Source organism: Gasterosteus aculeatus, chromosome X, assembly GCF_964276395.1.
Source record: "Gasterosteus aculeatus chromosome X, fGasAcu3.hap1.1, whole genome shotgun sequence".
Classification (NCBI taxonomy): domain Eukaryota; kingdom Metazoa; phylum Chordata; class Actinopteri; order Perciformes; family Gasterosteidae; genus Gasterosteus; species Gasterosteus aculeatus.
Window position 1 is genome coordinate 2939149 of NC_135698.1, and position 16229 is coordinate 2955377.

A 16229-nucleotide genomic window follows, 5' to 3' on the forward strand; every position below is an offset into this window, starting at 1 on the left:
GTTATTTGCATTAGGTAGTCATTTTCCAACATTAATCTACTGACCACTCTCACTGTAGGAATCATTTAGGTGATTTGATTGTAAATCCTCGGCTGTAAAAAAATATTGAATTGAAAAAAAGGTGATTTTATTTGACTCTTATGAAAGTTATTTTGCCCAGAGCTGAACAGCTGACCAGGTTGCCAAAATCGCTGTATTTGGGCATACATGGACTGTTCCCTTTTTACGTATTACCCCACTCCCATTAAACTCAGGCAATCCGGATAACAACAAACTACCTTTTCACGTATGTGTTTTGTATGGTTCGCAGAGGCGCGTCGTGTGGATGCCGACATGTAGGATCCATGCGAGAAAAAAAGGCATTAACTGTCTTTGTCCAGCAGGCGGCGGTAAATACTCGAACCGTCAACTGTGAAGCGAAGAGTTAACCGCCGGAAGAAGAGCTGCACCACCACCACCACCACCACCCAAATACAAGGAGGCTTGTAATAACTGGCGTTGGAGTAACGTTGGCAAACACCTTCTTCCTCTTCTCGGTGGAGGACACGGGGCTTTAATAGGGCGAAGTTGCGGCGCGGATTAAACATGTCGTCTTGGGCGAAATCCTCCGCGGCTTCCCGGCGGCCGACGGCCAACGCGAACCCCAACGGAAGGTAAGCCGAGCCGGGGCCAGCTTAGCATTAGCAGCGGGGCATGCTAGCTAGCGGCCGCGGGGTCGGTGGGGGGGGGGCAGCGTGGGTTCTACAGAACCGATTCGCAACCTTTTTCCGGCCGGTTGTCCGCACGTTTTAAAGGTCTCTCTCTCCCCTCCACACATGTGTGTTGCGCAGTGCTCAACAGCTGCGCCTGTTCCGGAGAGCAGCGCCGTACCCGAGCCGAGAGGACCGGACCGAGGAGCTCAAGGATGTCCTGGACAGGTACACGTCACCTGTCCGCCGCCAGCTGATCCGTCCTTGTTTTGGATCAACAGTTCAGATTGGTTGGGTTATTGTGGCATCAGTTGGCCCGGGATAGCTGGGGCCTGGTTCTTAGTCAAAGTGGGTTAACCTGCATCTTTCAGCAGCTGCGTGCTCGTGCGCCACAGGTGGTGTTTTGGAGAGAAGAACCATCCACATCAACTAACGTTAGAAGACAGTAATAGACCGGAAAGTTTTTCACTTTTTTTTTTTTTTTTTATTGGGATAGGAATTACTATTCAAATGTTAAGCTTTTATTAAATTGAAGCAACAAATGTGTCCAAACTTGCAGAGGAATACAAATAAAATAACATATATAAACATAAAACTGCTTTGGGTTTTGCCCCCGTCGTCGCCAACATCCAGTCCAGAAAGATACGGCGTCTTTATCGGCACTGTAAATCGATTCATCCCAACTGCGATGCAATTAGCAGTAAATTACACCCGGGTTCTTTGTAAGTTACTTTGGATGATTTAAGAAAGCGTCTTTGGTTGGTTATGATGCCTCCCATCGTGTGGTCACCTGTTTCCCTGCTTCTCTTTCAGTTACGAAGAACTAGAGCAAATCCAAAACTACAGTGGAGGCGTGAAGTACGAGGGGTACAAGCATCCGCCAAATGGTGAGGATATCTGTGTTCTAAAAGCACAGTCACAACGTTGCAACTTTTTGTATTATGCTCAGTTCCTTGCACATCAACACACCCTTCTTTTGTAACGAATACAAATCTTCTTAAATATCTTAAATAAAATGAAACTCCCATTTCTTCAGTGTGTCCCATTCCTTTGCGTTTGGAATAAACTCATCTCATGCCGGGGTCCAATGGCCATTTTCATTGGCATCGTTTATGTGGATTTCAAATGAACCAAACCTCTTTTTATCTTTCATCTCTGTTCTCTTCCCCCTTTTACTTCCCCTTCATCCCATCTCAACCACCAGCCAAGCCAGACGGCTGCACCCCAGCTGACCGGCGTAAAGCGCTGTATCAGAAGTTCTACAGACAGGTGCAGGAGGAGAGGAGGCCGGCCGACTGCGTGGTCCTCTCCGTTACCAACCAGTGCCTGTGAGTGCTCGCTTATTCAAATCAGACCAACAAGCACTGCAGGTAGAAATGAGCTTTTGCTTCTAGGGGTTTGCACTAGATTGCTGATTTCATTGCTTTAGTTCAAAAGCTTTGTTCACCTTTTTACTTTACCGCGCTCTAAATTCCCCGGATTGTACGTCGGAGGCGTTGAAATCCAAGTCCACACCCATGAATGATTGCACATTGTAATGTTTTGATATTTATTCCTCCAACGATAGCAAGAACAATCCCCATTTCCCCCCCCAACGTTTTCTGTCCACTGTGCAGTAGATGTACGTGAAACTTGACTTGGATCACACGTTCTCTCAAAACAACGTCACGCACTTAAAGGTTCCAGATGTTGCATACCGGCGGCTTGCTACCCCAACACAAGACCGCTCTACTTCTCCAAATGACTGGTAGAAGTGCACAAAACATTTACTCTCGCTGTTAAATGTAACATCCACAATATATGCACGCAAGACACTCTCGCGCAAATGGCAAGTCTGAAGCCAAACCGGATTCAGTAACCGTCTGCGTCCATGTTGCGGCACAGCTACAGTAGTTAAGTAGCCAGCCGACCTACTTGGAAGTACAAATGGCGCCGGCGCCTGCTATGCTGCTGATCATGAGACGAGTCTGGAGTCGGCGGGCCCGTCCTGATCATGAATCCGGTCCAGAGCAACTGTTCGTTATACCTTTTTAACCACGACAAACACTTTTTTTTTCTTCTTCTTTTTATCAAGTTGTGTTAATTTTTTTTTTAAAAGAACACATCGTTTTGATTCAGAGATTAAATGTCAGATATGGATATCTCAGTTCTGGTTAAAGCACATATTTGCTACCCACAACATTAGCTCATTACTTTATATCCTGTTTCAATTTTTTTTTTTTTTTTTTTTTTTGAAAACCTGTTTTTGAATATAAAACTTAAAACCCCAGTAAATTAAAAAGGCAGCTCTGCTGTTTGCTTTGATGCTTTGCATTAACATTGAATTCCGATGTCACACACAACAAAAACACATCTCAAATCACACGTGCAACATGAAAGTCTCCCTCTGTCCCGTTGGCTGCTGCTGCGCTGTGTGCAGAGCAACTGCTAGTGTGATCGCGGCGAGCAGATGCGGCTCACTACATTTTTTTTTTTTTTTGTGTGTGTGTTTCCCCCGGTGTTTGGGAGAACGGCTTTGCCTGCTCCTCTTTCGGAGGAGGCGCGACTACACGTACACCTGCACCAGAACTGGGGACTATTAATTAATGTGAAAGCCCAACATTTACCGTTTGGCGCTTCACCATCGTGTCACACGCAGCCAAAGCGCCGTCACATCCAGACATTCACCCACGGAGGCGTCCGACGCCGTCCTTCGACAGTGTTGCAAGCTGTCAATAGCTGCTAGTGCAGTTGTTTGGTGGTGGAAACCCCCCCCCCCCCCCACAAAAAAAGCATTCTTTGCAAATTCCAAACAACATTCACTCAAGTCTTCTACATGAGTAAAAACCCTCTCTTTTTACCCGATGTTACCTAAACATACTTGCTACAAACACTAAATGCATCCACGAGCGAGCCCAAAACATGTTTTGCTCCACATCACGCGGTCTAATTTAAGGATCCATACACACGGATTTCACCACACAAAAGGAATGATGAGTCTCGTTGACCTGTCTGTTGGTAAAGCACGTTATGCATCGAGAAATAACCTTCTGTTCCTCTCCGATAGATCCTGTAGGTTTCTCTATATGCAAGCTGAGCTCACTTTAATACCGACATGTCAAGTTAACAAAGTGTTTTGTCTTCCTCTCAAAGGGATTACCCCAAATCGCTAAGCCTCTGCTTGCAGGAGCGTGGCCTGTCAGTGGAAATGCTCTACCTTCAGGCGGAATCGGGCCTGACACGAGCTCTGCAGGACGTCCGAGCAGACGGCTCCCCGTTATGTATTCTGGTGGAGCAGACAAACGTAGTTCTGTCCTCCTGCACTGTTATCATATTCTCAGAATCCCTCAAAAGTAAGTCCGTGCCCCTCATTCCTTCGAGCTTAGCCAAAACCCCCCCAGTGACAACCCTCCCACCCCTTTTCCCCGGCCTGTTACAGCTCACGCTTCACTTGGATTCTAACGCAGACCAATCCCAAGTACAGAGTCAGCATAATAATGACACAGAAAAAACTCATTTAAAACACCATCAAGTACACTTGGAAAGCTAAAAGTCTGCATTCAACTGCAGAAGATCTCCAAGTCCATCAAATATCCGCATCATTGATTCAAAATATACGTTGATAGCTCATCATCCACATGCTGCCACTGTAATACACGCCGACATTACATAACAATTCTACTTGACAAACTGAGAAAAGCCCAAAAGGATCTAACTTGTATAACATCGGGGTGGTTCCACTTCAGAAACATACGTTGCCACAGTAATACGTGTCTTTAATTAATGAAGCAACATGTGACACATTGGAAGCCCCACAACGACGTTTTAAATGCACAAAAGAAATAAGCATAACGCAACTGACTGATATGCATTATTTAAAAGGACATACAACTGCACAAAGGGATGTTTTTACACAAAATGTAGTTAAAAAAAAAGAAAAAGCCAAAATACATTCTTCACAGCAAAAACAATCACAAATCAATGCATGTGCTGAAAATGTAATAAAGTTAGTTGTTAATCACACCGAATAATGCAAATGGCCAAATCGTTAAACGTTAATTCTCTCATTTGTGTCACATGTCTGAATGCATTGGAAAATAAGTGTTGTGCATTCTAGGTCCAGGAACATAATGCAGCCAGAACTAAAGTTACTGGTCATTGTCACACACAGGTTACCAAATCCAACCCGATTCCCTCTCCTCTCCCCCAAAGAAGCACAACTTGCATTCTATAATTCCACTCAAAAGGGCAAAAGTATCCGTTAAATCTGCTGACACCACATTAAAACAAATTTAGACGTCCGTGTGCAACCAGTGAGGAACTATGGCTGCCCCAAAGACTACATTTGGGGCTCTGACGCTCCAGCGAGGAACGTCGGCCGCATTTGAAGCTTCGACGGGTGCTTTAGAACGGAGGCGGAGTGACAAGGTGTCAGATGTAAACTGCACTTTTACTTTATCAACGCAAGATGAAGACGAAAGAATGCACTTTAAGGATTGATCACTACAAATTAGTGCAACAATGACACACACGGTCGGTCCTGATGAACAAATGACTGAATGGATCGACCATAATCTGTGAAGCCCAAAATCAAGCTTTTCAATGCGCGCACACACACACACACACACACACACACACACAACAAGCAGTCTGAACTCTTTGACAATACTCATAATAATTCATGTTAATCCATAACGAACAATGTGGAATTGTTATTCATTACTAGGTAGTACAATTGGCTTTTATAAAAAAACAACAAGGGTACTTATTTGGACATCGGTTACCGCGGCAACGGTCGAAGCTTCGAAGCATTTGGGTCAGCCTTAGTACGAGACCACATGAGTTTACCCGCATTCCTACGGCTTTGTTGTTCTTACTTCTGTCCCCCGTCAGCCCCCCCGCCCCCCTGACACTTCACCGTTAACGTTCCGTCCCCTGCAGTCCACCGCAACATGCCCAAAGACCAGGCCATGGACTTTGTGGCGGCAGAGTACGGTCGCAGACGCGCCAAAGAGCGCCCGCCCAAGGACCCGGCGGACAGTGCGGCGCAGGCGTCCCAGCTGCTGGATGACTTCCTGGAGCGGGAGAAGATGGAGCGCCACGCGATCCCCTCCGAGACCCGCCAGCTCCTCCTCCTGTTGGCGGAAGGGGTGCACCTCTACCCCGAGGAGCTGCAGAGCCTCTCGGAATACGTGCGTTCGCGGCAGGAGCACACGCAAGGTGGGCGGCCCGCCGGTCAAACCGGTCGAATCCTCTCGGCGCCGCCGTGACCTTTTTTTTTTTTTTTTTTGACGTTTCCGTCCGCAGTATCCAACACGGAGGGGCAGAGAGGGAACATGTTGCCTCCGGGGCTGGGGAAACCGCCTCCCCTGCTCCCCACGCCACCCGGGCCACCCCAGCCCCAGTCCGCGGCGGACGCCGGCGGGTCCTTGATGGACCACGCTCTGGCCCCGGCTCCCCTCTTGCCCTCACCAGGTTCGGCTGCACAGTTGAAAAGGGGTCTTTTATGTAGCGGCGTAGCAACCAGGCTCAAAACAATGGAATCCTCCCCCGGGGTTTTTAAAACGCTCTATTTTCATGCAGCCGCTTGCCTCTAAATGGACTTTGCCTTTTTAGTCGTATCGCTGATCTAAAACAATTTGTTGTGTGTCTCGTGTTGAGATTCAGTGTAGTGTCTGATTGGACTTGTGACGCATAACTTCTCATTTTCATCTGCATCTATCACATGTATGTGTGGTGCTTCCTATCGCCATGTCCTGTAATCTCCTGTCTTTCTTTCTTTCTTTTTTTTAAGGATCATATCCCAAAACCAAACCTCCTCCTCTGTTGTCCTTGCATCGGCCCCCGGGTCTATCGTTGGGGGCTTCTTCGTCTCGAGGCCCACAGTCCGCACACAACCCTTACGGGGTCCCTTCCTTGTCCCGTGGACCCTTACTCCATCACCCCCCTCTATACCATCCGGGCCCCAGAGGCCCGCTCCTTAATAGAGTAGCCCCGCCTTCTTTGAAGGGTGCCCGCCCTCCGCTTCTCGCTTCCCCAGGTGAGTCACTTCTCCTTTTTTTTGGGATATGCATTTTTCTTTTTTCCTTCTGTAAAATAATGTGTATAAATGTACACAGAAAAACAGAATTAAATCCAAATACTGCATATAAACACCTAATTAACAGCAATTGATTCTAGTGAATTAACCCTGTTTTACATGTGATTCATTTATTCCCCTGTGACCCTTTGATTAGGTGCCCTTCTCCCAAGACCGGGTGGCCCGCGACACTAACACCCACACACACACACCCACACACACACACACACACACACACACTATTACAAATGCAGGCTTCAAGTGCCAGAATTTTTGTTTTGAGTTTTGGACATTTCAGCTAACTCAAGAACAGAAGACTCTTAAAATCTTTCAATTGTTTGAGTAAAAAACAGATGGTAGTTAATGTGAAATGATGTATATCTTTGCGGCGGATTGGTAAAGGAGGACATTAACTATCTTTTCCCAGGTCTCTCTGTTGTTACTGCTCTTTTTCTTTATAACGTAAAGTATAAAGTAAAATAAAACGTCTTTCCCTATTTCTAGTTTTCAGCTCTTATTTGGTAATATTGGTTTTGACGATGGTGACCAGCGGCTCAGGACAAACGCCGAACATCTAGTTGGAGTTGCTTCATTCACAAAATGTCCTGGATACCAATGTTCAGCTGGGTAATCAACCGTTTTCGTTTTTCTGTACATAATGCATATAATAAGTAGCCTACCTGTGGTTCGAGATGGTAGTTGGAGTTAAGGAAAGGAGTTTATCTCGATTCCCTAACGGGTGCGTGAGCGGCTCAGCACGTGTCTGAAACGGCTGAAACTGCAGATTAATCTGATCTTGGTCGTTCACACTCACTTGCAACACGTTATGACGTCGCTGTAAATCCGCAGCGGGTCACCGCTAGTTTTTCCCCGAGCACTTGTGTTTGTTACCTCGACCTGAGAAATCCTTTTAAAAACGTGTTGTAAAGGGATTACGCTGTGGAAACCCTTCAAGTGTTGCAGATCCCCTGTTTTGAAATCGGGCAAGAAGGCGTTGTGTTGCTTTCGGCCTTTTTCTGCGTGTTCAAGTGATGTTTGAATCCTCTTGCCTTGTAAACATGTACAGTAGGTTCACGTTTGGGCTTTGTATTAGTTTTCTGTGATGTGCTTCAGTATTAATATTCAACATGTGTGGTGCTTCTATTTTTAAAGAAAACCTACTTAAATGTTTCCCTGTTTTGTGTTTGTTCTTTGGTTCACGCACTCTTTACCGACTGATTCTACATCTCTGAATCGCAATTCATCTTGAGGGATTTTCAGTGTTTCAATGTGAAAAGTCTGCAATTTGTTTATATATAATAAATTGCATATTCCATCTTCACATGAATATTTAGACCATTATGGATAACAAATGTTTTCAGTCAAAAGGCCTTGTTTAGGTTTTTCACATTCTTCCCAATATTGTTGGAGCTCTAAAAGGAAAAAAACGTTATATTTTTACAGTTATATTTTGAACTGTTCAAAATTACTCAGAAATACGTGCGGCCAATTTAGTTGACAAATGCGTTTTTCCTACTGTAATTACAGTCATAAATAAACAATCATTTATTTATTTGTTTAATTTATTTGATTCATTGAACCAATTCAAATGAACCAAAAATGATGGAACCGATGCCGTCACACATCTACAAAGAGCAGTTTGTGAAAACACCCGGCAAACCGCCACAGCGCTCCTCTGAGGTTTTAGGCAAACATGCTTTATTGTTTTTTTATTAATAAGAAGTGTGTTTGTAACACCATGGAGCCGGTTTCCCCTCCTATTCTTTGATGGCTAAATAAACAGTGGTGACGTTACGGATTTGATACACTAGATGGCGACGTCCACCTTCTATTTTACTGGCATGCGCCACAATAATCAGGAAACATTTATTGCCGAAATATGTCAAACATACAAGGAATTTGGCGGTTGGTGCGTGACAACAAGACAGCAGTGCACAAGTAATCAAATAAAATAAAATGCTCATGCTATGGGTTAGTATAAAATAAGAGAATAACGTTAGTGCACTTTATTTTTAAATATTTTTAACTATCGGACGAGTGAGAAATGACGGTGAATACAGTTTAGAGTGAAGAAATGTAGAAATCTAAAGGTTTGTGCCCTCGTGTCCTCAGCTCATACCGTTTCTTTTCAGTCTCACTGCGCTTCTTGCTCCTCATGCTGGCAAAGATTGAATTACAGATAAAGACTTACAAAATGTTGAACACAAGCAGGTTATTCCTTGTATTTTTAATTATTTTATGTAGTAAATCCCTTTCAAATGATCTATATAATAATAATAAATACATCTTTTAATGTTTGTTTGTTTTTTGAAAAAAACGAGACTTGGGAAGTTTGTGCAATCTTGCAGGATAAAACACTCCCAGCTGATCATTCTGAATTGTGTGCGTTTAAACATGGGGCATCCGATTTTTGGGGTTACAAACTGCACGTTAGTTTGGTTGGAAAGACAAAGAAGGGCCAAATACAGGCTAAATATCCATGTAGTGTGAGGTGAGCCAAGCAGTAGTCCCTACTCTACTCAAAAAGGTTCATTCAATAGCATCTTACTCTTTTAAATCAATTAAATAAATAAAAATCATTCAAATGTAAACAAATATTTCAGAATGTATAAATCTATTTCGCCCATTTCGTTTTATTCCCAAAGAACAGAGATGCAATTTAAATGTCTACTGTCGTGATGACAAAGATGTATTAAACTTGTTAAATGTTTTCCACAGTTCCTTCCTTCCTTTTTCTGCATTAAGGCAAGAAAGAACGTCTTAGAAAACTGCTTAAAAAAAATAAAGTTTTGTTTATCTAATTGCAAACACACAGACGGGGAATATATGTGTGTGTGTGTGATGTTCTCCTCCTGTTGGTTCCTCCTCCTCTCATCCAGCTGTGGACACACTGCTGCGAGGAGCCCATCAACTCAGGAAGTAATGGACAACTGTCTCCACCTCATTACACAAGCCCACACACACACACACACACACACACACACACACACACACACACACACACACACACACACACACACATCTCTTTCTAGCCCCGATTGGACACTGTGTGCGATAGAGAATCTTGGTTAGAACAAAAGCATCATACGTTGGTGTTCAAGTATCTCAAATTCATATCACAAAAATACACTACAGTCAAAAGTTTGGCTGCACTTTATTAAATTTAATATAAGTGCATTTTCAATTGTTTTCAAAAAACAGATTCTTCACCTAGAGATATAAATACACATGGCGTCACAAGCTTGTGGACCCTCTTACAATTCTCCAATGTTTCCCCCCGTATCTTTAAAGTTAAAGGCCCAGTTTCTTAAAAAGCCTCATTATTTGGCTGATTATTGATGCTATTAATCAGGAAAGAGCTTAAATGCCACACTTAGGAAAATGATGGTTCATTATTTCTGCTTTTTCAATCACCAAAATGATGAATAGTCACACGGTTGTTTTCTCCGGGCAAATTTACTAAATTCTTCATTGAATGGAAAACCTCCACCGGGGGAGAAGAAAAGCAGTATGTCAATAAAATAATGAGAGTTATTCATGGATTTATATTTGATTCTTAAATAACCACTGTTCTAAAAATATGCAACGAACAAGGGGAAAGGAAAGAATTGGGACCCAGAAATACCCAAATATGTTATGTCCTTCTCATCGTCTCCTTCACAACGTTCCTCCCGTCTGCACCCTCTTCTTCCGTCGTTCTCCGCCTCCTTGTCTCTCTTAAGTTAAGTCATTTATTTTCCATTTGCGTTGCCTTTGTCCAAACCTGGATTCATTAAAACAGAAAGAGGAAACAAACGTTTTTTTCTTTTCGATTTTTTTATTAAACGCTAATTCCTTCTGCCTCCTCGTCTCCTCGTCTCTCCTGTCTCCTCATCTCCTTTTACCTCACTGCACCCTCCATCCTCCCCACTGCGAAACCTCCACCAATCAGAATCTATCACTCCAACTATTTGTGTCAGAATTCACAGGAACTTCGTCAAATTGGGAAACTGTTTCATTGTTGCACAGAACGCTCACCGCATGTGTGAGAGTCTGTGTGTGTGTGTGTGTGTGTGTGTGTGTGTGTGTGTGCATTCCATAATGTTACCACGCAGACACCATCACACACGTGCACACACACACACACACACACACACGCATTGGGGTGTTAATTGTTGTGCTAACACCTCCCAATAACAAGGCTCTAATTATCAACATCTTTGGCTGCTGGGGTGTGTATCTGGCACTGGTGCCCGGATCGCGGGGTGAGCGTGTTTGCGTGTGTGCCAGCATGAGGTGTGGCACCAGGCGAAGAAGGTTTGATGATTTTTGAAAAATATGCCGCTGCGCTGGTGCGTACACGTGTGTGTGTGTGTGTGTGTGTCTGTGTGTGTCTGTGTGTGTGTGTGATGATGTCTCTGTCTCATTCTGCATTTGCATTCGACAAGGAGTTCTTTTGTCCTGCGGTTTGTTTGCAAATCATCTTTTTCGAGAAGAGACACCATTGCGACGCGCGTCTGTCGCGTCAAGGAGAAGCGATCGTCAGTGGAAGGACCTTAAATGAGTTACAGTCAAAAGTACACAGAGGTCACAACTACAAAACAAACAAAATAAGAGAGCTACGTTTAGTTATTATGCTAAATTAACACTAAGGGAAATGAGAACTCATTTGAAAGCTTTGTTTTTTACTCATTCAACGTGGAAAACACTCCGTTATTCCATTTGCTCAGGACTGCAATCACATTTCTAACTTTTTTTCTTCTGGTTTAGTCCTTAAAAGAGTGAAGTAATTACTGTGAGTTATCTTAATATTCGTGTTGCTGATGTGAACAGTGACCCAGTGTTGCTTTTATCTCACAAATAGATTCGATGACGAACCCTCTGCTATCGGACATTTATTCGATTCAACTTTCCGTTTTCACGCGGTTACGCAGGTGAACTAGATGTCTGTCTGATGCCGGTGCAGCTGAATTTAAAAAGCAGCAACATTATCATCTAATCATTCGCGGGGATGCCAAGTCTCAATAGCCTCCGAAAAGTTAAAGATGGTGTCTGATTGCTCTGTTACGTGCTTGGTTTCCACTGTTTGCCTCCCGATCATCTACCGAGAAATTGAACGGAAAGGAGTGTTGATCACAGCGACCGAAAAAAAGTCTTTTAAAAGACATTTAAACGCATCATTTAAAAATCTATTTGTTGATGATCTACGTGCACTCTGTGCTCGATTGTGTTTGACTGTCGCCACGACGCAGTTCTGTGATTGTTTGTTCATGCCTGACAGGTGCGTGATTTGTACTGCATCCTCGTCCCCGTGCATTTGTATGGATTTAGAAAACCCACGTATAGTACACGTGATTATACATGTAGCGCAAAGCCACAACACGCTCCATATGGGTGCTGAAGATTAATGCTGCTTTGATTTGACCTTTTTATGAGTAATAAGAAAACTGGAGATAAAGAGCAAAAATATCTTTATTGGAGAGTGACAATAGTAATGACATATTTGCGTTCCATCTTAATCTGCCTTCTTCCTGCAAAGCGTTGGCGTGGTAAAAAAAAACGGCATCTGGTTCATAAAGTTCTGCGACCGGTTACCGAACAAGGCCGCCGGCCCGACAGGCCACACCTCTCACAGCGCCGGTCAGTCCAACCGCCAAGGCTGCGGGGCGTGCCGCAGTAGGCGGCCCGGCGCGGCTTCCTGCCGGTTTGGTTTGACTGGCTGCCTGGTTGCCTGCCTTCCCGGGCTGGCTGGCTGGCTGGCTGGCTGGCTGGCTGGCTGGCTGGCTGGGTGGCTTGGTGCCATGGCTGGCAAGCCGGCAGCCGAGTCCCGAGCCGAGCCCCCTGCGCCCCGCCGGATCTTAATTGGGTGAAGTTTGTCCGCCACAGATAACACTTTCGCCTTTCTTCCGAGAGCAAGGAACAAAAAAAAAAAAAAAAAAAAGGCCTGGCACTAATGACGCTCTTTAGCGGGGCTCTTTTCTGTTTTTCGATGGAGGGAAATTAGGAAGTGGAGGGGGGGGGGGGTTCCCTGCAGTGAGAGATCGTCGAGGGGAAAACGTGCCTTTGTTCGGAGCCGAGCGCTCAATGAGAGCTGAGGATTTGAAGGAAGAACGAGAGCGGAAAGATGTAGATTTGGTGCTGGTCACGTTGTCAGTTTCTTTTTAGCAGCCTCTTGTGGCCGAGGCAGGCCACACACACACACATTACATTACATTACATTACATTACATTACATTACATGTCATTTAGCTGACGCTTTTATCCAAAGCGACGTACAATAAGTGCATTCAACCATAGGGTACAAACTCAGGAGAACAAGAAACAAGAAAGTGCAATTTCCTCAAGTAAGCGAATTTACAATTTGCTATAGATGAGTGACGTTACAAGTACAGTTTAAGTGCTGCAATTTGTTAGTCTTTAGTCGAGGTAGAGTCTGAAGAGGTGTGTCTTTAGTTTGCGGCGGAAGATGTGAAGGCTCTCTGCGGTCCTGATGTCTTCAGAGAGCTCGTTCCACCATTTCGGCGCAAGGACAGCGAAGAGTCGAGACCTAGTCGAGTGTTTTGCTCTCAGTGAGGGAGGGACGAGTAGTTTTGCAGATGCAGAGCGGAGAGTGCGGGGTGGGATGTAGGGTTTGACCATGTCCTGGATGTAAGCTGGACCCGATCCATTCACAGCATGGTACGTGAGCACCAGTGTTTTGAACTGGATGCGGGCGGCCACCGGTAGCCAGTGAAGAGAGCGGAGGAGTGGAGTAGTGTGGGAGAATTTCGGAAGGTTGAAGACCAGTCGAGCTGCTGCATTCTGAATGAGCTGCAGAGGTCGAATGGCGGTGGCAGGGAGACCTGCCAGGAGGGAGTTGCAGTAGTCCAGGCGGGAGATGACAAGAGCCTGAATCAGTACCTGCGCTGCCTTCTGAGTGAGAAGGGGACGTATTCTCCTGATGTTGTAGAGCGTGTATCTACAGGATCGCGTTGTCGCAGTGATGTTGGGAGTCAGGGAGAGTTGGTTGTCGAGTGTGACGCCGAGGTTCTTAGCAGTCGAAGTGGGCGTTAGCACAGAGTTTCCAAAGTTGACTGTCGGGTCCTGGGTAAGCGAATCTTTTCCGGGAAAGAGAAGTAGTTCAGTCTTGTCGGGGTTGATTTTCAGATGGTGGGCGGACATCCACTGAGAGATGTCAGTTAGACAGGCAGAGATCCGAGCCGCCACCTGGGTGTCCGAGCGAGGGAAGGAGAGAATTAGTTGGGTGTCGTCGGCATAGCTGTGGTAAGAGAAGCCATGCGAGCGAATGACAGCGCCAAGAGAGTTGGTGTAAAGCGAAAACAGGAGGGGACCCAGCACGGAACCCTGAGGAACTCCAGTAGTAAGAGGACACGGTTCCGACACAGATCCTCGCCAGGTTACCCGGTAGGTGCGGCCATCGAGGTAGGACGAGAGAAGGGAGAGAGCAGAGCCTGTGACACCGAGTTCTTGAAGGGAGGAAATAAGGATCTGGTGGTTGACCGTGTCAAATGCAGCAGAGAGGTCCAGAAGGATGAGGACAGAGGAGAGAGAGGCGGCTCTAGCAGTGTGGAGTTGCTCAGAGACAGCAAGGAGAGCAGTCTCTGTAGAGTGGCCTGCCTTGAAACCTGACTGGTGGGGGTCAAGGAGGTTGTTACAGTGGAGATAAGAGGAGAGTTGATTAAAGATAGCACGTTCAAGGGTTTTGGACAAGAAGGGAAGAAGAGAGACCGGTCTGTAGTTGTTTTCTTCAGAAGGGTTGAGGGTGGGTTTCTTCAGGAGAGGGTTGACTCTTGCCTCCTTCAGAGAATTGGGAAAACAGCCAGATAACAGAGCGTTGTTGATGAGAAAGGTAAGGAACGGAAGAAGGTCAGGTGCGATAGATTGTAGAAGATGTGATGGAATGGGGTCAAGAGGGCAGGTGGTCGGACGGGCAGAGGTTACTAGGGTAAGAATTTGGTTAGGAGAGAGGGCGGTGAAAGAGGGAAGTGAGGGCGAAAGAGGTGAGGTCGGTGGGACGCGAGAAGTAGGTGGTGGGTTTGAGAAGGAGGAGCGTATGTCAGCTATTTTCTTGGTGAAGTAGTTGACAAAGTCTCCCGGAAGAAGGGTGGAGGGGGGAGGAGGGGTAGGGGGTTCGAGGAGATTGGAGAAGATCGAGAAGAGTTTTTTGGGGTTAGAGAATGAGGATTCGATTTTGGACTGGTAGAAAGAGCTTTTGGCAGCAGAGATAGAGGCAGAGAACGAGGAGAGGAGAGATTGAAATTCAAGCAGGTCGTCAGGTCGTTTATATTTACGCCATCTCCTTTCCGACGCTCGCATGGTGGCTCTCATGGCACGGACCGGTTGAGACAGCCACGGAGCCGGAGGGGATTTGCCAGTCCGTCGTGTCGTAAGAGGGCAGAGAGAGTCTAGAGAGGAGGAAAGAGATGAGAGGAGAGTCTCTGCAGCAGCGTTCGGATGCAAGAGTGAGAAGGAATCAGTTGAAGGGAGAGCTGATAGAACAGAGGATGCCAGCGAGGAGGGAGAGAGGGAGCGAATATTGCGACGAGCCGGTATAGAGTTAGTCAATGAAGGAGGTTTGTTAGTTATAGAGAGTGGAAGGGAGTAAGAGATGAAGAAGTGATCAGACACATGAAGTGGAGTTACAGAGAGGTTAGTGGTAGAGCAGTTTCTAGTAAAGATGTAGTCAAGGTGATTGCCGGCTTTGTGAGTAGGAGGAGAGGGAGTGCGTGACAGAGCGAAGGAAGAAAGTAGGTGTAAGAGGTCAGATGACTTCTCTGTCTGGATGTTGAAGTCACCCAGGAGGATGACCGGAGGACCATTTTCGGGGAAATTAGACAGGAGAATGTCCAATTCTTCCAAAAAATGACCTAAGGAGCCTGGCGGACGGTAGAGGACAATGATGGTTAATTGTACCGGGTGAGTGATTGTTACAGACACACACACACACACACACACACACACACACACACACACACACACACACACACACGTCTCATTGTATGCATGCGTATACTAATTGTACACACACACACACAATTTCTCAGTGCTTTGTTCAAAAGAAATGCAATGTTCTCTAATTACTTTAGCTTCACTTCAACATTTCAACAGCCTCGCTTAGTGAACAGCAAAGTCTTTGCACTTTGTTCTCCATGTTTTCATCTTTAAAAAACGTGGATGAATTGCTGTGACGTTAACAAACTAAATTGCATTCAGTGACACTCGGAGATAGATAATATTGGGTATGTTTTTTTTCCCTAAAAATGTGTCTTTTTTTCAGAAAACATTATCAACAAGCCCCCAAAATCTCCATCAGTGTGAAGGCAAACCGGTAGTGGTTCTATGGAGATATTGGCGAGGAAACAAACGGCCCATCTGAAGAACGCAGTGCATCGAAGGTCACGTCGGTAGTTTGGAGGCCCAGGCCACATCTCCACATCGCATCCAGTGCACGTCACACGTGGTGGACAAAGAGCCAGAAGTGTCTGTCTGTTGCTCACTGTGTGA

At 45.5% G+C, this 16229-nt stretch overlaps 1 protein-coding gene across 1 annotated transcript; it reads left to right on the forward strand.

Annotated features, from left to right (window-relative positions):
• The first annotated feature begins 310 nt into the window (after positions 1-310).
• On the forward strand, positions 311-7244 carry LOC144383702 (uncharacterized). The gene is made up of 9 exons (XM_078082379.1): positions 311-653; positions 831-917; positions 1503-1576; positions 1894-2017; positions 3822-4021; positions 5610-5888; positions 5976-6143; positions 6463-6708; positions 6905-7244. Exons 1-9 carry the CDS (start codon positions 586-588, stop codon positions 6940-6942), a joined length of 1284 nt encoding a protein of 427 aa, XP_077938505.1. The 5' UTR covers positions 311-585; the 3' UTR covers positions 6943-7244.
• Positions 7245-16229: the final 8985 nt, after the last annotated feature.